This window comes from Nothoprocta perdicaria, unplaced genomic scaffold, assembly GCF_003342845.1.
Source record: "Nothoprocta perdicaria isolate Ctin4 unplaced genomic scaffold, notPer1 scaffold_47, whole genome shotgun sequence".
Classification (NCBI taxonomy): Eukaryota; Metazoa; Chordata; class Aves; order Tinamiformes; family Tinamidae; genus Nothoprocta; species Nothoprocta perdicaria.
The window spans coordinates 877,027-899,952 of NW_020455721.1; the positions used below are offsets into that span (position 1 = coordinate 877,027).

A 22,926-nucleotide genomic window follows, 5' to 3' on the forward strand; every position below is an offset into this window, starting at 1 on the left:
TCTCAGAAAGATGCGTGATTGTGAAAAGGGGCATCGTCCTTATGTGTACAAGAATCCAGGGGAGATGAGGACTCCCTGGCCACATTCATTTTCCCATTACACAAAAGGGGAAGGCTGCAAGTTCTGCAGGTGGCTGAGGTGCCTATTTCAGAAACAGAGGTAACAATTTTATTTCCAAATAGTAATTCCTCAGTGCATCCAGTGTCCAAACACCCAGTCATCCCAGAGACTCCTCCTGCGATAAACCCTACAATTTTAGCAATGACTACACACTTGGGAGATGGGAGAACCCTTCTCACGGTTTGCAAATACTAGTATTCAAGTTGACCTCAACTATGAACTGAATCCATCCATCTTCTTACAGCATCTTCCACAGACAGAGAGGGCTGGTGGACAGGTAGGAAGAAAATACTTCTTAAGGATTTTGAGAGTTATACTTACTGCCCTGAAAGCCTTAAACCACTCTGTGCAAACAGAGTACTGTAACTGGCTTGCAGAGAAACAGTCTGCACGTGATCATGCCACTACTGGATTATCTTCATCTCATCCATATTTATTGCAAAATATTTACACGTTGGTAACTATGCCATGAAATGCTCTAATGGCATCTTTATGGAGAACAGGAAACGGGGAGCTCGTGCTATCGACACTATGATGGGGACCGAGAGGTCCCAGGAGGCTTTTCCAAAGTCGCCTTTTCCCAACCGTCGGGAGCCGAGAGGTTTCTCAGGCAGAGTGTGCTGGAGTCCCACAGTGCATGCGCCACAGATCGACAGCTTTGCTGACAATGGCATCCGTGTTATCTTGAGGAATCTGCAACAGATCAGGAAAAGCCGTTCTGTCACACGTGTTTTATCTGGACCTTTTGTTTCAAATAAAATATTTCAAAAGTTCCATTTCTTTATCCCATCCTCCCATTGCCTGGGCCTGCCCACTCCACACTATCCATAGGTCTTAGGCTAGTGCAGCACTGTCTTGCCTCCACACAAAGCCTTTACTTAAGATACAGGTAAAAGCACCACCAGGCAGGTCTCATTTCACCCACATGAATGGACTTCTGCCGGGACCCAGACGGGCCATCCACGGCCACAGACATTTCTAGTCTCGCTGACCTGGGTCACGTCCTTTTCCTAAACCCTGTGCCAGGCACGTTGCTGCCCAGGGAAGGAAAGCTCAAGGTCAGGTTCACAGCCCCAGGCTACATCTATACAGGCACCATGCACAGGGCCTGCAGGTTCTGGCACAGGAAAGGAGCAAGAAAGGGGACAGAAAGCAACCTTGTAAGGAGGTTTGGAAAAAAAAATAATCCACTTGCACCTAACGTACTTTCCTAGAAAAACTTTTTGGTATTCTGCAGAAATACTGTCAGATATAGCTTAACATTCCCCAAATCCTAAAACCTTTCAGAAGGCAACAACCTACCTTTGTAAACCACAAAAGGCAACACAAAGTACAAAGGAGTACTTACATTTTCCAAAAACTGTGCAATCTTTTCTGCAGTAGTCAGTGCTAATATCTTCATTTTAAAAGTTAATAATATTTCCACAGCAACAAAAACCAGGATCTTGCAGGACCCACTAATAACTTTGTCCCAAACTCTAGGGAAAAAAACAGAACAACTAAATATTATTGAACTGCTCTTATCTGCCTAATTATTTGCCAGAAATGTCTTTGCACAATCACTTTTTCCAAATTATTTTTTCTGAATAACAGCAATGTATTGAATTATTCAGGTTCGTGTAAAGAAAAGACATTATCAACTGCTAAGCCTGTGCAGACTGCACTGACGGCAAGCAGAAATGTATTAATACCTATGGCACTGGTAGGACTCACACAGAAGCCTTGCCTAGAAATGGAATGCCTACAAGATCAAACACCTAAAGCAAACCTGGTTTTGACTGCCTGAATTGTGGTAACTGTTCTATTACAGTAAAAGTGAGAGGTTTCCTGGCGCAAAAAGTCAAACGAGGTTTATTTGCACACCTAATAGACCCTCTTCAAGTGGTTGAGCAGCTGAAATTTCGAAAGGATGAGTTAGAGCACAACCACATCTGTAGAGGTTAAATATTCCACATCATTGCTGCATGACATATAAATATGTGGTAACGGCAGCATTTAATTCCTGATGAATATAAAAATACCAGCAGAATATAATCCCTTAGACACAACAAACAGCTATTAGCCCTTCCAATCCATTCCACTGTGCACAATCTCTCTCAAAATCACCAAAACACTCCTAACAACTGGCACGACACCACGCCTGGACCTGGAGTTTTAATGAAATCTGAGGAATAGGCCTCAGTTGGCAGCTTAGCCACAGAACCTCTGGGACTATCAAACGGGATATACTCTGCTAAAGCAGCCTGCACCAATTCCAAAATCATCGTTCAGCCAGGAGCAACATCTCGGGCCCAAGGGAACAGACTCGGGCTGAAAGACTATCCAAGAGCAGGGTGAAACCATCTGTCGGATGGCAGCTTTGTGGTTCTGCATTATTTTTAGCCCTGGAATTTTAAGAGCTGTGGCAAAAAGACTTTGGGAGGGATATTGTTCAGGCTCCTTCTGGGCACCTCTCTGAGTACACCACCACTAACAGAAAACTCCTGCAGCCCAACTACAAACTGGGATCTGGGCTGTGCTTGTTCAAAAGAAAACTTTTTTTCCTCTTTTTTTTTTCCCCCTTTTACAATTTAACTTTTAATTCCCCGTCTTGTGATTAAAAAAAGCACATAATTCCCACAAGGACAGGCATGATAAACAAAACAAGATAAAACTCTTAATGCTTCCCTTGTTATTCAAGCACCCCAGCACAAGTGCCTGCTGTTAATGCAATACTCATGTTAAGGTGGGTGCAGATGTTTTAAGCAAGGGATGAGAGCACGGAGATCACAGTTTCTGTTCCATTCTATGCAGGTCGTTTCCCTTCAGTTCTAATACATTTTCCCGGAGAAGCTAATCTGGCTCTAATCCCCAAAAGAGTTCCCCAAGTATTTCATGGGCATCAGAAGTGAAATAACCCATGACAATATGGACTAGGAGACCTCAAAAACAGGAAAGAATTTCCAAACTCCAAATTCGATCATTTGAAAACACACCTACTTATCCTAATAACAAATATTCAGCCTTCTTTCATTATTTTGCTTTCAAGTCTCCATAATTACTCCACATTACAGTAAAAAACATGCTTTGAAACCACTCTAATGTTTTCCTGTATTATTTAGTCCCTTTACAAGTATTTTAACGAGGGCAAATCAGATGGAGCAACATTTCAATCCCGTTTCCAACAAGTTTCTAACAAGCTTTGGAACAGGGCGCGCAGCAAAGTGGATGCTGTCACTAACCAGCTGTGTTTGCTGCCCTTTTCTCTCTCCCTTTAATGTTCCCAGCCGTTGTTACTGCCCACACAACTCCACTAGCAGCAGCAGCAGGGGCATGATCTTCCTCCAGAGAACAGTCAATTGAGTTGACTTTCATTGCCGTGCAAACTATTGAAAAACAATCCCAACGTTAATATGCAGCTTATTGAGTCAATATCCTCTGCTTGCAAGCTGAGACACTGTGGACCTTGGCATATGCAGAAGAGGCTCTTAGGGACACAGTTTAGCAGGGGTGGTGTTGAAGGGCTTGTGGTTGCACTCGGTGATCTTGAAGGTCTTTTCCAACCATGACGATTCTACAGCTGTGACACCAGCATAAACCCATTCGCAGTGAGCAGGTAAGAATCACACAGCCAATTTCTTTGTAGCCGCAGCCCTCAGGCACACTAGTGCCCTCATATTTCAGAGTAAGTTTAAAGTACTTCATATTTCTGTTAATTCTACTAGCAATTGTCTCATTTTTACAAAGGGATGTAACTCATGCTGGACACAGAGATCACAGCTGCAAAATTATACAAGCCATACCTGAATACACGAGGCAAAGCCAGTTTTGAAATGCGGTCACCCAGTTTCAGGACAATTACTGAGTACTCTGTGACAAACAAGTTACCAGAGGCTAAAAACCTAGTTGCACCCCTGCTCAGGTCTCCAGTGCAAGCTACCAACAACATTAGCCAGGGATGTGATACCTCACCGGCAACACTGGGCCATAAAAACAGCCCGTTTACACACAGCGGTGTCTGCAAAGCTGCACTAGTTCTGCTGTAGCTGGATCACAGGGTGACAGGCCTGGAATAAAGGGGCAGGAAGCGACAATTTTGCCGGTGCAGCTGAAGCCCCAAGCAGGGAAGCAGGGCTCAACAGCAGGGCCTGCCCGCACGGCGGGCGCCACTGGGAGCTCTCGGCACGCGGCGCTCCCCAAACACGTGCCGAGCACGGGGAGCGCAAACAAGAGCAGGGATCCCATTCCCTCTCTTCTTCAGGGATGAACAAGCCTTGCTGGCCCTCGCAAGCCGGTGCTGCAGGCAGGCTCACGTTCCAGGAAGCACTGGGTCTATATTCCAGGCTGGATATAGAGCTTTGAGGAATTACTTCTCCCCCAGGCTCCTGCAAGTGATTGGTGTGCTCCTCACTTTACAGCAAGCTCTAAGAAGTTTGCTGAAGAACCTTGCTGCGGGATACGCCAAGTGCACTAGCAAAACACAGGCTTTGCCCAAGACCAAAAGAAAATGTTTCTACCTGAGACTCGTCTACCAAAGTTTTCCCAATGAATTTGGGTTAAACTGATGAACAAATTTTATCCACGTTAGCACTAGAAGTGCAATATAAAGCAGTACTTGTACTGAAAAACAAACACATGTCAGGAATAAAATTGGTATCACGCATACTTCATCTCACTGTTAAGGATAAAATTTTGGCATAGCCTGCAAAAGTCCTGCAAGTCAGAGGACAAACAAATGAAGTCAGACAAAGATGTGATTTATATTTAGCTGCCTGGCAGAGAACACTGCGACTTAGTCAAGGCAACAAGCTGCCTTGAAAGGCAGTGTTAAAACGTAAAATAAATTAAACCATAGTAGACTGAGCTCAGATCACCTCTCACTTGACCAACACAAGAAGTAAAACTCACAGGAGAATTGGAGACCTGTTTTCAGTCCATAGCAGTTTCAGTACTGCCGTTCGGCTACATTTCAGATAAGCATCAGGGCTTCTAGCCTCTAAATCAAGCAAGCTGCAAGCATTAATTAAGTTCATCTGTCACATGCTGCCCGGAAAGTATGTTACTTCCTTAGGAAATGAGCCATTATGACTGCAGCTGAATAATTCAGAAACCTAAACAGACAAGGACGGGTGCACTTGCAGCATTTTCCCAAATCCAAACTGTTGGGAAGTGGGGTTGCAGTGCTGTTTGAAGCTCCATCACATTGATTTCCAGTGACAGGAAAAAAAAACAGTATTTTGACACTTTTACGCAATATATCTTTAATTTTCAAAATATCTTAAGCAGTACATCTAGATAATATTTTATATTGAGTCAATATACTGATTGACAATAAAATTATCCCTCAAATATAAATATGAGGGAGGTGCGGGCAAATCATAAATCATTCAATTGCTTTTAGGGATGCAACAAACAAATTACACATGGCTACTCCACTCACAAAACTAAGGAATAAAAATGCCCACCAAACACTACACACCTGTACTTGATTATTTTACAGCTTCACAGGTGCTCGACAAGACTAACTGCTATATAATAAGCGCCACAAGGTAATGCCAAGACTGGAGAGCATGATGCCTAATCTTAAAGCTTGTTCTCTAAAAACCCCTCTTTTCCTAAGGGCAAACAAAATATTCTAAAAGGCAGCCATAACTTCCCTTGAATCTTCTTGTTGCTTCTCAAATTTTTAAGGGGTCACTGAAAACAAAACCATCCTCTCCTTCAAACCCAACTCCTGCTCTGCTCTTAGCAATTCCCTTGTGAATGCAGAAAGGATACTCTTCATCTAGCTTGAATTTTCCATTACCCTGGAGTTCTCAGATGGCAGAATTAGAAGGATCATACAAGCATCATTTTAAAGGCCCTGCACTGACAATTTCCCATTTTAAAAGCCAGACAGCAAATCTGCAACCGCAGAATCCCCCATTATGAATCACTTCATCAATACTGTAATACTGAACCTGCCTTAATACATTCTCCCCAATCTTTTTAAATCTGATAATAAAGTATAATCCCCAAGCAAGGATCTCAGTTAAAAAGCTTGAAAATTCGCTATATGCAGCTCTCTATCCCTAAATAGGAATTTGGAGTTTTAAATCCTAAGAGGAAAGAATGCTTAACATAATCATCTGCTACATTTAACTTCATTCTTTTTTAATTCCAGTATCAGAAATGATCACACACAGATTATCTTGCATCAGTACAAGTGGAATTGAATCATTTCCAAATCAGCATTAGTTTTGAGTCAATTCCATAGCATTACAAATGAAGCAAGGGGAGCTCAGCTGCTGGTGGCAACAAGAAGCTGGTACTACCAGAGTACAACTGTTTGCTACTAAGAGAGTATAAACTAAAGAGAAAATAAAGACAACTTACCTCTGTAAACTGGACTCAGGTAAGCAGCCTGCAAAGCACTTTTTAAACCAGAGATGGTAAGGAAGTTTGCTCATTGCAGAACATGCTTTCAGATGCATCAGGAGTCTGTTATCTTCAACGTTCAAATACTGCTCCAGAATTTTTGGCTGAGAAAGGAATTGGAAAATTCAGATGACTCATGTCAGAGTACACTTCATATCTAACACACACTGGAAAACAGTGGATTAAAAAATAAATTTACATATAAATATATGCTAAAATACTGAACTTGCATCATTTTAACAAAAAAAACCCTGACCCAAGATACAGGTGCTGCTGATTTTTGCAACTAGTTAATTAGATACTTTAATGAACAAAAACTCCCCCTGTTCCCTAAATTGCTGACCACAAGCAGGACTTTTAATATATGCAGAATTCCCTAAGCAACAAGGTATTTCAGAGCTTAAGGCAATGCAGAGATTAAACCTGCACTAATTACTCCTACCATCACAAATAAAATTGAGTTCATTCCCCACAAACCTAATCCCCTTAGCACTCATCCAAGAAACCTACACACAATCCAGCAAAACCAAGGAAATCAATTCTCAAAGTAAATCCCTGTGCAATACATTAAGGACTGGGCATTGATTTCTTCTTTAACAATCCGAAGTATTTAGAAAAGCCAACAGAGCAGCATAAGGTAAGGCTGCAAAATAAACAATTCTTGTTTTGTGTTTCAAGTCTAATGTAACACAACACACATTTTCATAAATTTAAAATTATTTTTATCCTTTTTGTCATAATTAGAGAAAAAGCTAATTACTTCAGCTGTAAGAGGAAAATATTTCCTTTGTCCATATTCTAATGTCCAGAGTCTTGGTACAGTGTATGTGTTGTAACACAAAACTAGACAGGGAGACACTTGGCATCCCTTTGTGATGGCAGTATATTCTTCAGAAATATTCCTCTGTCCTTTACAAAGAATTAAAGGCATAGGTATAGCTGAATGTAATAGCTGCAGCAACAAGAGGCAATTTAAATGAACTGCCTAGCTCCAAAGGAATAACAAAGGACCTATCCTTACTATTCTGAAAAGAATCTTCTTCCAATGATTGCTAATGTACAGATCCTCAAGTACGTTCACCTCAGCGGATGTTGCTAACTAAAAGATTTCTTGTCTTTAAGAGTATCTGAAGAATTACAAAAGCCTTCATATAAATGAAGATTTTGTAAGTATGCGTTCTCTTAAAAAGGTACAAAACAGGAAGAGAAATATTCAAAATTAGTAGTCTATAAGAACATAAAATGCTTAGAGAACTCTGTGGTAACTTAGTTTGCAAAATACTGTTTTTCCGAAGACACCAAGTACCACTGCACCTATTTATAAACTGGCACAACTCTACTTTGTCTCACTATAATACAGTGAGCCTGTGGAAGCAGGAGAGGCATCCTAAAAAGTTTAATTACGTTAACTGAAACAGCTAAATTTTAAAAAGTAAGATGTAATTGAAGTCTGCATGTAGCAAACAATTTCTGATGTTAAACTAGACAAAGTATCCTACAGGGCAGTACAAATTAGAGTGCTAGAGCACTACTCCCATTTTCTCAAAATTACTGGCAAAGCAGGATCCAGGAGAAACCCCCTCTGGCACTCCACCAGCACCTAGGCACAGTAACTTTCCAAAATGCTCAACAAACATGGTTGGCGTGACTTCTTCCTCCCCATCTCTATCTCTATGCTCAAACAAAGAAAAATAACTTCTTACCAGTTGCTGTAATGAGTCTTTGTGCTTGCTGTTCAGCTGATTCACAAAGCAACTAACCAGCCAGTAGCATTCTATAGGATCCTTCACCATTTCCTCCATTGCTTTAGCAATGGCAAGAAACACTTCATCTTCAGGTTCCTGAGAAAGCAAAAAGGTGAATACAGAAGTATTGAACTGTTTGATTTAAATTATCGTATTTCTTTTCCATTCTATTTGGGAAAAAAAAAAAAAAAAGACAATCAATTTACATAGATTCTAACCATTCTAACATCCCTAAGCAAAGCACTGGGCAACAGATACTGGTTAAAGCAGAAAAGACAAACATATCTTTCTTTTTAAATCAAAAAGAAAATTATTTGGTTTGAGATAAGTCTCCAAGTTTAAGAGGACAGCAACTGCATTGGAAACTGGCCGGCATAACAGGAAAAAAAGAGAAGGAAAAGCACTTCTGCAGCCAAACAAGCATAGCTGGATAACTTTATCCACGGTAACTTTACTCATTCAGGATACCCTCTTTACAACAGTAATAGTTCATGAGAAAAGCAAGCAAGCCTGCAAGCTAGTACAGGCAATTACACAAAAAAAGGATGCAATTAATGGTCCATTACTAGTCAAAATGAAAATATGATGCAAGTTCTTTTATCAAATATGGTTATTACAGACGAAAAATAGCATAAATAGGGTTAGATTTAACACAGATGAATTACCATTAAATAAGGGGCAAGCAAAACCTACGTCAACAAGTCTCACAGCTTCTTTCATCACCCCGTTTATCATAGATCCTCATATACGGGATCCACACATTGCTCTTACCATTACACTATACACGTGTTGATCTATATGTAAGGGTACTGTAAACCACAAAGTACATACTGTACTTGACAGGACTCTAGATCAGACAGACTAGCAGAAAAGACCAATTCATTAAAGTCTACATTAAAAACAGGTAATTCAGATGTAATTATGACGTCATTTGCACCAAATTGCTGCTTCCGTCATTTCTGAACTATCATTGCCCCAGGACGTTTAAGAATCTGTGAGCTTCAGTAACATTAAGTCATTTTTATGTCATAAAGAAATTACAGTGAAAAAAAACAGTACACAAGGTCTGAGGTATAACAGGGTACACAAGAAAAACACAAAAGCTATTTTAAGGCATAAAACCTTATCTAAGAATCAGAGGAACAAAAAGACAAAAACACTTTAACTAAAATCACTTATTTCGTATTAGTTTTTCTGTTACATCTACCTCACTTCATCTATGTATATCTGTTCAGCTACTTACAGCTCAATTTTTCAACAGGCTTAAGTAGGAAGCTAACTAAAAATAAAATTATTTGAAAGAAAAATAAAATGACAACTGACCAAAGGAAAAGCCATGTTTCGAGGCAATTTTCCTGATTCCAACTGATGTATTCGGAGGAAAACATCTACCTGTGGGGTAGAATCATTGATAAAACGAATTATACGGAGAGCATGGTATACATCCCAGTACTGCTCGCTCCGGTATTTCATCACCAAGGCATGAGATTCATGGTGAGGAGGAATAATCCCTGGAAAAAAAAAAAAAAAAAAAAAAAAGTAAGGAGACAAAAGAGTGCATTCAAATTCCCTAAGAAATCTGCATGATTTCAATTCCTAATACAATTCCAGTCTACAAAAATGCAGGTCCTGGCATTACACTTCTTGCAGAAGCTTTGTCAAAGAATACAGAGGCAAAAACCCTACAATACCAGCACTCAGTGGACCAAGACAGCACACTAGAGGTAGACTCATAAAAACAAATAGCACATGGAAAACCTACTTTTTGTTTCTCAAGCTCTCCTATGAGGTTTTGTGTAACTGAACAGTAATTCTTCCATCTACCATATTAGTACACTGACAAGAAATGTCATTATTGGAATAGAAGGAGAATGATTTATTTTCTCTCTTCAACAAATCTACTTTATTCTTAAATTGTGAATCTTACCTGCTACTTGTTTTTACTCACCTGTAGTTTTAAAAACACAGCACAATTTGGGTATTTCTGCCTAGCTTCCTTTCATTTTGAAAATAGAGTGGATGCATTATACCTGAGCTGATTCTGCTCTCACATGCTAGGTATCCAACAAAATGTCCAAGGAACACATGCATGCAATTTACTAATGCAAAGATATTGGGCATCTCAGTCTTATTATTTCATTTATTATTAAATCTCTGCTGGAACACCCTTGGCATACACTCACAGGCATTAACTCACTAAAAAAACATTCAAGGGAAAATTGATCACATCAGCTAAATCAAATATAGATTAAAACCTAAATATCACCCAAGCACTTTGCAAGTTCAGGTTTTTGACCTTCTCAGCACAACACAAATGTGCCAAGTGCCTGTCATTTTTCTTCTATCCTATGAGAAAAAAAAACAACTCATAAAATTCAGCACAAGACATAGAGAAAACTGAGCTCTGTATGATATCTGGAAGAGTTACTGAACATTTCACTTGATACTTCCCTTCACTCAAGACTCAAACTGTCACTAGCTTCAACAAAAGGAAGATTTTACAGACACCGAAACAAAATAAATAAATAAAGCCACTGCCGTATCACTAGCGGAGCAGAAATTTTTCTGTTGTAGAAATGGAGAACAAAATGTTCTTCAGAAATCAGCCTTGAAACAGGCTACCTGCTGCTTTCATTTCTCATTAAAAGAAAAAAATTATTGTTGCCAAGTGTTAAACCATGAAATGGCTCAGTTTTAGTAACAAGCACAACAGGCAGAAACTTATCTTTTATTTGCCCACTGCAAACCTGGCTGCACCGCAAAAGCTGGAGCAAATCAAGTCATTTTGATACAATTCAAAAAGACTCAACCTAACTACATACATACATACTGCCAAGTACTTAAATATTGCTTAAATAGACTATCTTATATAGACAAAAAAAAAAAAAAAAAAAATGCTTAGCTACCCAGAGACATCCAGAACAGTTTTTAGAGCAGTCTGCCCACTGTGATGAGTCATATTTGAACAGGAAGTTGACAAGAGACATCGCTCACATACCATGAAACCTCGACAGCATCAACACCTGTTATGCTGTTGATACGTTGTATGTATCAACACCCGTTATGGGATGATACCGCTGGCAGGAAGGAATCCTGTTTGTTAAGCTTAATTTTTTGCTAAACATTATTTAGAAGAGAAATGTGCAGGGCTCTTGTTCTAATTATTTTGGGACAGATACTCTGCACTACTATCCTGACAGGTTTTCTAATGAGTGTTATCACTACAGTGCAGTATAAGAAAATTCCTTCTACCTTTTACCTATACTCCCAAAGCATGCACAGTATGACAGATGAATGCACTACACCATGATGTTCCCTGTACTTCAAATAAAGCTGTTTGCCAGGTTTTAAAATATCAATCAAAAAAAACAAACAATAAAAAAAACTTTGAAAACCTCTCTCATCTTTTGTGTACCCAGATATCAATATAACTTTCCATCCAAGTAAATCAGAAGAGGCCAACACGTAAGCTTTGTATTAGACTTACATGATTGATCCTATCTAGAACAGCCAACAAACAATGCTGGCTCTACAAGCTTGCCAAGAGACTCTACTCTTGCCATTACATTCTTGCTCGAAGGCTCTTAAGGAAGTTACTGTCCAAATCACGTACACTGTATTTCCTCCAGTTAATATTTTTAAAAGATGTTTTTTACTACAGTAAGGCCAAGGATACAAGGGTTTTTTTCGTACTAAAATTTTCTCTCTTGTTCAGGCTTTTATCAGGTAGAGTTACTTTGTCAGTTCAAAGATCAGTATCAAGAAGATCAAGCTTTTGATTTAGATCTTGCACTTTCCATGCATTGTTCATTTACGACCTCTCCCCAAAAGGTATACAAATCCAAATATGCAGGAATACAAGCCAAATGACAGTTTAAATGATAGCTTAGAAAAACGGAGGGAAAAGGGGGAAAAGATCATTTAAAATTTGTTTCAAATTCAACTAAGACAGAGGATAGACAATTCCCTGTTAATTGTTCAAAAGCATAACAGAGTCTAACATATATAAATAACCTGAAGTTGAGGAAAAAAATGTTTTTTTAACTGCTCAATGACCTGAGGCAGCAGTGGCCAATCCTTCGGACTCTATGTGTCTTTTCTTCATGATATCCATGAAACCTGCATCATATTTTCTAGGGAGAAGTGAGAGCTCACAGACAGGAGCAGACACAGCTTCCCAGACAACCTGCAGGCTGAGGCTGATCAAAGAGCACCTCAGATGAGGAGCACCTCTGTGAGCACAGCCCTGGTAACACAAGCTCGGCACGGGTGCTGCTCTCAAGCTTTGAAATGCTGCGTGATGCTCAAGCACCAGCAACTTGGTCAATCAAACTTCCATTCCAGAGATTTACTCATAAAATCAACCTCTTACTCAGCCTGGCAGCTTCTTTAGACAGCAACGCTACAGAAAACTTCTGCAGAAATCTTTCAAGAGAATTCCTGAACCTTCCACAACCTGTCCCATCTCCAAGTGGCTTTTCCTCACAGCGTAGTATATCCAACCTATTGACCTAATTACTTGCAAAGTACTTACAAAGCACTTTTGCATTAGTACTTACATTAGTACTTTCTGAATTAGTCATCCAAGTAATTTACTTCAGCAAGAAAAGAATTCAATCCATTTATGGTTTCTGGGAATACTGTATTTATCTCTGGTCCCATGGCTTCTTTAATGGCAAATACCATTTAAAGCTACAAGCAAAATCAAAACAAATCCTCAAACCAAATTCTTTTATAACACAAGCTCCTCCTAAGAACAAATATTTATCTCCATATTAATGCTGAGCTTCTAAAGTTGAATCACAACTTGATTTCAACTTAGTTTTATTTGATTTTAGGAGAATTTTGTCAGTTATCAGTTACTCTTTCATACATCCACCTTTCAAATCTGTTTAATAAATGAACTTCATAATCAAACTTGGATGTTACAGAGCTGGACAGACAGAAATTTGTGTGAGCTTCTGCAAAAGAAGGTATGTGCACTATATTCAGGGTTATAACCACTCCAGATAAGGTGAATGCAAGAGGAGGCTAAACAGATACAACTAGACACATGATTACATATCAATGATAATGATAATAATAATGATGATGATGATGATGATTATTATTATTATTATTATTATTATTACTATTACTATTACTATTATTACTATTATATCTACCCAGAGAATCACAAATATTATGTTTCATACCTAAAAGCACCTTCCACACCAGTATTCGGTACATGGATGGGAGAGGAAACCTTTGACTAAATGTACAAAGCTTCTCAATGTCTGCAAAGAAACAAAAGAAAATAAATGTGACCTTAAAGAAAATCTGAAATATTGTTATCAGATTCTGATTCCTGAGTATGAAAAATCTTTTATTTGCAGAGAGACATTTACACTTTGATCATACATAAAATAAGCACCTCTACCATTTCAGTTAAGAACAGTGTGTGCCATATAAACTGCAGCAATATTTGTTTTGAAAACTATATATATTTTGGCTTGATTTACAGTAAAACTATTGCTATATGCTATCTCTCATCATTTATGCCTTCCTTGCATAAAAAATAAGAGAATAAAAATAATAATCAAACAAGCAGCCAAATCTAAAATACAGATTTAATTGTTAAAAATTAGACTCTCAGGTTATTGAAACTCAAAGGATTGACTAAACTAAAACATGTAAGAGGTGTGACAAGCAGTATTAACATTGAAATAGTGGTAAAAGATGCAAAACTTTAATGAGTACTAAGCACAGAAGCAATGAACCATTTATAAATTCAAAAAAAAAAAAAAGAAGTGTGAGGAAAAAAAATCCTTCAAAATAATACAGGAAATACAAAAATCAACTTGCCCAAACGATCATCTTTTAAGAGAATTTCCAGGGACTTCTTTTCTTCAACTCCACGAAATCCCACTTTTTCGTAATACACTGACCGGAAGTTTCTCTGAGAGTCATCAGCCATGATCAATTCCTTTCAAAGATAAAAATAATTCCCACTATGAGTTGCAAGAATACTTTCATGTTATACTGAAGTCCAGAACAGAAAATCTTCCAAGATTTTTTTTAATAGCATATTCTAATATATATTACCATATAATAATATGATAATATATGTTCTTTTAAAGCAGAAGAGACCCTTGAAATTTTATGTGAGATCACATACTTTGTGATCAACATATGCTGTTAAGATTCTGAGAGAATTCTGGCTACCACAACCCTAGTCAAGCACAACTGTTAACTAGATCCATGAAGTCCCTGGATTTCACACTCACCAGGCAAGCTAAGGGCAAACCAACGTTGGCCTTAGCAGCAGAGAGGTGATAAGGAATTAGGCAAGGTGTCAAATTTTGCTGTTAAATTGCAGTCTTGAGTTAAACGTTCATGCCATCATAACATGTCGTGTCAGCCAGTCTTGAGCTTGTCATTCTAACACTGAAAAAGATCTCATCAAAATACTGAAAAGAAGAATAAACCGCAGTTAAGAGCTTTGCTTTTCGTAACTGGCAATTGCCATTACAATTCAGTTCAGCCTCCTAAACACCAATTCTCTCATTCTTCCAATCTTGCAAATAGGAGAAAATTCTACTTCACAACTCAAAGCGCCAGAAACAATCTTAATGCTAAGAGCGATAGAAATGTGAAGAAAAATAATTTGTGTGTTTTGGCTGATTAGCAATTATGCACAAAAAAGGCATTCCAAGTGACATTAGCCTGTTCCTTGCTGAGCCAAAGCATAAACAGGCACAAAGCACTTGCAGATAACAAATAAACGCTTCATTTTTTTCTAAGAATACATATACCTAACTTTGTGCATCCACTAGGCCTATTTGTGTTTCAAATTAGAACACTACTTAGAGCTTGGAAGTGCCAAGACCAGCCAGAAAAACATACAGCAACAGAGGACTGAAATACCACCACCTCAGTTTGCTCAAATGCGAACTTAAGAACAAGGGAAAACATACTTATATTACTTAGAAAACATTCCATTTATGCCTCAAATCTATGAAAATGACTGTGATACATATATATATTGCATTTAATGGTCTATCAGGATGTTTATTATTGCAGGACTGTCTGTAAGCAGAACTCAGATGCTAGCCATTCAACTCTTCTAATATATATATATGTGTGTGTATATATATATGTATATATATATATATAAATAAAATTTGTAGCTAGTGGGCACTGTTTATGCTGCACTTAGCCACTGGGGTTTGCAAAAAACAAGCTGATGAGTCGCCAAACGCAGATGCTGCTTGAAAAACACCCATATACACTATGACAGAGGAATGCTGACTTAATACTAATTTAATACGTCAGAGGAATGCTCTACACTCGCTGTCCATTACATTTGATTTGCTAAACAGTTAAAAACGGGAAGGAAGGGGAGGCCGTTTGGTCGCATCTCGGGTTTCAGAAACGCACTTTCTTCGCCGGGCGCAGAGCCGACGCTCCGGTCTCCGCGCACGCTGCCGCTATGCCGGGAGAGGCAAGCTGGGGGTGCGGGTGAGCGCGGCGCTACCCCCGACCCCGCGTCCCGCCGCGCGGCCACTCACTGTCCCCGCGAGCCCCGCGGCCTGCGCGCCGCCCCCGGCGCCTCGCGCACTGCGCACGCGCAGACCCGCCCCGCCGCCGCGGCGGGGTGGGGCGGGGCTCGCGGCCGTTGGGCCGTAACGGCCGCTCGGCCAACGGTCGCGGGGGCGGGGTTGTGGCTGATGGCGCCCTCTCTCAGCGCTGGGTTGGGGTTGACCCTGTGTCAGGTGCCGTTGGACACGATAGCATGTGTCACCCTCTTGCCCTTCGCCGTAATGTGGTATTAGGTGTGCCAGGAGCTACACGCAGAGAGAAAAGAGCAATATCTCTCCCATAGCGGCCCCAAGGTTTGAGCATTTCCGTAGAAGAACTGATTGTGTCCAGTATGGAAGCGTTTAGATTAACGATCCATCAGGGTGCCATGCCAGACCATTACAGAATTATTTAAAGCAGCCACTTAGAGTTGCTCCATGATGCAAGGAAATGTTAGAACTGACACCGAGAAGAACAGCAAAGAATGATCCTGTCTGCAAGGAATGATCCTGTGTGCACTGTGTTATTTACTGTTAGCAGGATGGCAAATATTGTTACTGCCTGTCTGCTCGGACATTTATTTATTCAGGGATCCTTTATTTCGCAAAATCTCTAGGAAGCGAAGAGGGATTTCCAAAAGCAAGATTTGCCTTGGCATATGTGAGCAAGAATCCGATGCTCAAATTTCCATCCCTTAAAACAGATGAAGGGCCAAGGCCTTTGCTGTTGCAAGGCCAAGCTCTCAGAAATGAAACCACACTGCCAAAATCATGGGTTAGCAAATTAACAACATGTTTTTACTTGTTTTTCTTGTTCTCCGAGCTTTGAGATCTTGCCAGCATTAAGCTGCACAATTAGAAGGACTGGCAGGCAGCTTCTTTAAACGGGAGTTGAGTTTCTGACCCTTGCCGGGAACAAAACTTCTACCACGACCATCAGGCACTTGAATAAGCGACCCTGAAAAATCACAACCTGCAAGCCTCTTAGGTAAGCTTCTTAAACTCACAGAGTCACCTATTATGAAGGCACTAGGAAAAAAAAAAGGCAAATAAGCAAAAACCTAACTTTTTGAAATTAATCTTGACCCAGACGTTTCAAACGTCCAAACGGTGCGATTACCGACGGAGGCGCTACGCGCCGTTCGGGGGCAGTTAGCCGCGCGGAGCCGGCGCAGGAGGCAGCCGCGCTGTCGGCGGCACTGGCTCCGCGCAGCAGCAGAGGGCAGAGCGAGGCCGGCCGTGAAACGTGCGGCTCGCTCCCGTCCAGCGCGTTTTCCGTCGGTAGGTGGCACATGGGGGAGCCGCTCCGTGCTGCTGGGACGAACAGACTGAGAAAACACGGTACGTCCGCGGAGCAGCCAGTTCAGTTAAGTCTGCGTCGTTTTTTGTTATTTCTATTCGGCCTTGTTGGTGTGGATTAGAAAGCTGTAGTTGTGTTCTAACGATTTATGTTAGTACTAATTCGTTCTATGCCAGATGCAGATTTTCCTTAAAGAAACAGTTGAGCTAACAGGCACCGTGCTAGGGATCAGCAAGATATTAACGTTATTAATTTACTGTTGCTGACAGCTCCTCATCAGAAGCGGGTCTGTCTGCAGGCCCAGCAGCGCCTCGGTAATCGTGAGCACACATCCCAAACGGCAGCAAAGGACAAGGCCCCAGGGCCAAAAAATGAGTGGCTGAAGCTGGACAGCCGCGTGCAGCCTTGTGCTGCTTCTCAGCCTGCCCGAGGAGGGCTCTCCAGAGGTGACACTGCAGACATATGGGAGCCGCAAGGCCATTACTGAGAAAATCACAAGTGTAGTTGCTTGCTTCACAAGTAAATAAATAGAATTTGCTTTAAGGTTACGTTAGCAATTTGGGGGGGTTATTGTCATTACTTTTTTTTGCTTAACCTCACAGATAAACTGTACATACTCTTAATTCTTCGTCTGCAAACCTGATCAATAGCTGTACTAAAGACATGATTGGTGTTTTTAACTGAAAAGAAAAAAGGGTAGCAAGTTTTAAATAGCACTAAAAGCACGCTTTGTATTGTCAGCAAGTGTGGCACATTTGGGGCACTGCACAGTAATAAATAAATAAAACAGCCCTGAATTATCTGCTCGCTGTGGTTACTCTTTGACTGATATGTGACAAGGAGAAGATGGGAACTTCCCTGGAGGAAGATGGGAACAGTCGGTGCAGGTCCTGTATGTTTGAACCAAACATTTACCAAACTGGTGTGAGGGTGAGGGCATCACATCCAACTAAATCAAACTCTTCTATCTGCAGAGCGTCATTTGTCGCTTAATCAGCTTCCTTGAAAAAGCTGCCTGCCAGGGAGGGGGAGAGCTTGTACACAGGCAGGCTTCTCATTTCGGTGGAGCTCAGGGCGCTTCGTTAGCAGATTCATTTAAAGGATTGTACAGCGACTAATTAATTACTCCATATCAGTCATGCTTTGAGGCTTGTTTTAATATCTGAGGACAAGCTGTTAAAGTGGAATGGTTGACATGTTTATTTTGCGATAGAGCAAATGGTCTCCACCTCTTTCCTGATCCTGACTTTCTATGCAGGCCTTTGTTAGAGCTGTGCTCCCAAAGTCCTTAAGGGCACTGCCAATATCTTGCTTTCTGGTTGCTGCCATGCAGAAAAATGGAAAGCTATAAAAATCACGGGATTTTTTTTAACTGCGGGATTTCTGTGTTACACTAAGATGGTTGTCATCTGCATCTCCATGTAACAACTCGTGGCTGTTCCTTTGAGAACTTGCCGCAGGAGCTGCCGTGTCACACTCTCTGACTTGGGCTTTTCCAGGTTCTTGGATTTTGAAGCAACTTCTAGATAGCACCAAGATCTGCTCCTAATGCCATCAGGTTGGATGTGTAAAATAACCATATGGAGAGCACAGTGCCTCTGTCCTTCCTCTTCCCCAATGGCACTGGGCAAAACATGCCCAGATAAATGCCCTGCTCTTGGCTTTGGGTTTGCTAGCACTTCTCTATGATACTTGGACTGTGTCAGCAATGCAAACTGATTTGGCACTCCCAAACTCTAGCAGCTTATTAGAAATTAACTATATATGGCCAATTATATTAATTTTAATGAATGAGAATTATGTTAGAGTTGAGAACCATTTTAAGGGAGGTAGAAATCAGTGCAGTAGGATTCAGTGTCTTGCTCTGCATGGCCTTGCACAGCCCCCTTTGCCACTACGTCTTCAGTTTTCCTAAAGACAAAATAAAGGTAATAACATGCACCTCACTTTATAAAGTCAATGAGATCTGTTATAAAAACTGCTGGAAAACAATAATTTTCCTAAGTGAGATGTTAGTTTGAGGGGAAGGATCTGCTGAGCAATCGGAAATCATTTATTTTAATAGGCAAGGGTTAATCCCAAGTTCTGACTTGTGAAATCTGGCTGTGTGAGTTCTGGGTGGGGTATTTTTATTTGTGTGGGTTTGTTTTTTCCCCTCAAAATTCTCACTGAAAAATACAGCTTTGATATCCGTGTGGGGCGCGTAGGAAAGCAAGGTGTGACGCACACTGCTAATGAGCAGTTATCTATGCAGTGGTGTTTCTAACATAGTTCTAGGGCAAATCACGCAGCACAATACATATTTTAAAATAACAGCATGTAGTTTCACATCCTCCAGCATTGCATTTTTTATTTTTATGCTGAATTGCTCAGACCACTTAGTCCCTAAAGAGAAATGTGTCCCGCATGCCATTGTTTCTGCTATTAGGAAGCTGCAAACAAAAGAGGATTAAAGAAAAAAAGAAAAGTCTGTTTTAACCGATAATGTACTGAAAAGCCCAGCCCAGTTTGTACCTGTTTTTCCTAGCACTGTGACAGAGACACACAAGAAATGTTGTTCAGCTCAGATTAGCAATATCAGCATCATGCAGTTCTTGACTCTTCGGCGACATCCACAGCGGCAGATAAAGTGCACAGGAGCCTCTCTGGCACTCGGGCCACTTGGCACAGAATGGTCCATGTCCCCATTCCTGATTTCTTATTTTCCAGAGGAAGGTGGTTGGAAGCAGCTTGCCTGGTGACCCTGCTGTACGTTGGCTCCTAAACTGCACCACAAAAAATCGTAGGGAAGGACGTACACTGATTAAAGCCCAAGTCTGGCTTGGGGCATTTTGAACGTTTTAAAATGATAAAGCATCAGTTTTCAGTGCCCAGGAACACTCATGAGCTCAGCTTACTTAATTACTATAGATGCAGCCCTAGGACTTTTTGGTAGGATATAGCGTTCGGTGTTTCAGTTAGTAATATCATTTTTAAATGTTTCATGTAAAATGTTAAGGGCAAACTGCAGTCAGAAGGCTATTGCTTGTAGGTGAAGCACAAGGCAGTGATGGGAGCTGCTGCCTTGCTAACAGCCTGTGCTTGACCTCCGTGCACAGTTACTCCGTGCGCTCTTACCTGAAATCACTCTTGCTTTAACAGGTCAGAAGAGGCCAATGTTTATATTTTTGTGTGTAGCTTCCCCAGGACAAGCTCAAGCCAAAAATCATAGCCCATCTCCATTATCCATTAGTCAGCTGCAGGAGCACTCCTGGGAGTTGCTCTAGGTGTTGTGTGGAAGGCAGGCTCAATTTTGAACATGTCAGAGAGAAAAAACAAACGAGCTAAAAAATCCCTATGCTGCAAACTGCACAGTCCCCCCATGCAATGCCATCCTCCTGTGCCCTTCTGGCACCAATACCAAGGGGAAAAGGTGACCAGCATCTTCGCTGGCGGCAGTTACCTTCCCTAACCTCCTCTTTTCATCACTGGCACTTGTACAAACAGCACCATTGGAAAGCAAAGCTAAAAATTATCTAGCGATTTACAGACAGCAGCGGGGAAAGAAAGAGGCACCAAAACAAATGCTTTATACTAAAAATCAAGTTCCATTTCCAACCATCCTGCCATTCTAATATTCTGAAATGTAGCTCAGAGTTTCTCCAGTTCTGGCAGAAAAGCTGTGTAAAATGTTTCTGCGTGAGCTACAAAGCCCGATGCAGTCACAGGCTGCCGTCTTTGCCCAGGTGTGATATGATAATTCTTGCAAATGCCTTTGCTCTGCAAGATGTGATTTACTGCAACAGACAGAGTTATTAAAACAGGCTGCAGGGGAATGAGCAAGGCTTCTGCGAGCATCTCTGCATATTCCACTTCTTCCCAGCAAACGTTACTGTGCATCTACGTCTGATGGAGTCTGCCTCTAGTTTCTTAGGGAGCATTTGATTACTTACAAACCCTCCCTTAAGGAACTATAAAACTTTATTTTTTTTCCAGCATTCATTCTGTTTCTTCTGGACATGTTTATGTTTCTGCAGTTGTGATACTCTAAAACAGAACCAAGCAGAAAACATTTCTGGCAATTGGGAGGCCTGCAATCTATTTATCTCCTGCTATTAATATGATTTGACATAATTGTCTGTGATGAATCAGAGCAGGGAACTGATGTGCCTGCACACTAACCTGCTGAATTAAAACCAGGCTACCCATACAGGCACAGCCCTTCATTTGGCTGCAGGAAACGTGACACTGCTCTCAACAGGCCGAGTGCTCTGCGGCTTCCCCCCACTGACGCAGCCGCGAGGGGAGGTATCAAGTGCTGCTGCTCTTGGGCACAGCAGCGCTTTGTAACAACAACCCCGGCTCCAGCTAACTCCTCATCCCAAAGGGGAACAGTACAGGGTGTTGAACATTTTCCTGATTAATATTTATGGCTCTGAGCCAGCCACCCGTTGGTTTTACTCCGTAATCAGTAGGGCCTCCAGAAAACTGCAGGACAGGCTGGTGAAACACACCAAGTTGTGTTTCTTCAACAACCGCAGAAAATAGCAGCACGTTTCCCTCTCACCTACCTTTCTGCAGTTCCTTTCAAAAAAGACCTCTCGCTTGGGTTTCTAAATAGACACTTAAGGACCCGTCTATATAGTGACACCCATTGCAGAATGTTTACTTTAGCATTTATATAGCCTCATTAGCGTGGCATTTTACAACCAGTGCTGCATTTGCGCTTACCTCTACAGTTCTGGATTGTGCACCATTAATCCCAGAGTCCCTGCCTTGCTTTCACAGTAATTTCTCCTCTAAGTCCTGCCTTACAAAGAATCCTGTATTTTATTTTTTTAAATGGAAGAAAGTCTTGTTTTACTGTGAAGTTGATGGCAAGGATATACCGAAAACTCTGTTTTTATTTCACCAGCTAATTCCTTAGTTGAAGACACCGACCTAGAAGAACCGAGATGCTGGTGGAGAGGCGGATTCCACCACACAAAACACGAGCATGAAGAAAAATGACGGACAGCGGGGATCACAGACTTCCATGTCTTTATTTGCCATTGAAGATCCTTTTATTCCATCGATGCAAATATGCAGAACAGCAGGAAACCATGTTTTAAGCAGCACATACCAGTTGGCTGAGAATAAACTAGCTACATTCCTCAAGCAATGTAAAAGTAACAATGCACAGCATCTTCCCGGAGAAGAGACGGACAGGTATTGCAGCCGAGAGGCACAGCAGGCAGCTTCCGTACAAAGGAGTTTGGCTATTTAAAATGCTAGAACCCGCCCTCGTCCGCATCTCCAAACCCCAACCCCTGTCCCCAAAAGTCCTACTATAATTTAAACACTTTTTTTTTCTTTTTTTTTCTTTTTTTGCTATCTACATTATATATAAAATATAAACTCTGGTTACTTATAACACTTATTTTTTCTTGATAAATAGCTCTTTAAAATATCTACTGTACATATGTCCATGCGTTGACATTATATATATATATAGCATTTATATATATGTATGTATGAAAAACAATAAATATATACTTAATATTGACAACAGCAACAAATGGAACATATTCTCATTTTCGAAAGCAACACAAAAGAAAGGCAGTAGAGAGAGAAACCACGAGGGCCAGGCCAAGCACAGCAGGGCGCTCTGCTCCCTGCCCTGGTCGCGCTCCGCCTGGGCCATCCCCAGGAGCAGTTGTGCTGTTAACATGTTCTGCAATGACCTGCTATTCCAGGTCGCTTCAAGTCAAACGTTAGCCACCCTGTATGCCATGAGTAACACAGGCTGACAGCAACGTAACAGGGAACGAGAGAGACCTCGCCACGG

The 22,926-nt window shown here is 41.0% G+C and overlaps 1 protein-coding gene and 1 long non-coding RNA gene across 4 annotated transcripts; one reads left to right on the forward strand and one right to left on the reverse strand.

Annotated features, from left to right (window-relative positions):
- Positions 1 to 446: 446 nt before the first annotated feature.
- TBC1D7 (TBC1 domain family member 7) lies at positions 447 to 16,905 on the reverse strand. 3 transcript variants are annotated; one of them, XM_026047011.1, is made up of 9 exons: positions 15,681 to 15,776; positions 14,528 to 14,710; positions 14,106 to 14,226; positions 13,457 to 13,537; positions 9,585 to 9,772; positions 8,220 to 8,357; positions 6,475 to 6,620; positions 1,469 to 1,598; positions 447 to 813 (listed from the first exon to the last, which is right to left on the reverse strand). In XM_026047011.1, exons 3-9 carry the CDS (start codon positions 14,215 to 14,217, stop codon positions 727 to 729), a joined length of 882 nt encoding a protein of 293 aa, XP_025902796.1. In that variant the 5' UTR covers positions 14,218 to 14,226; positions 14,528 to 14,710; positions 15,681 to 15,776; the 3' UTR covers positions 447 to 726. The 3 variants fall into 3 exon arrangements, with proteins under 3 accessions (XP_025902796.1, XP_025902797.1, XP_025902798.1); XM_026047012.1 differs by lacking the exon at positions 15,681 to 15,776 and adding an exon at positions 16,887 to 16,905 and having other exon boundaries at positions 594 to 813; XM_026047013.1 differs by having other exon boundaries at positions 594 to 813; positions 14,528 to 14,687.
- LOC112953896 lies at positions 16,115 to 22,453 on the forward strand. Its single transcript, XR_003250637.1, has 2 exons — positions 16,115 to 16,808; positions 22,015 to 22,453. It is a non-coding gene; the product is annotated as an uncharacterized LOC112953896 (long non-coding RNA).
- Positions 22,454 to 22,926: the final 473 nt, after the last annotated feature.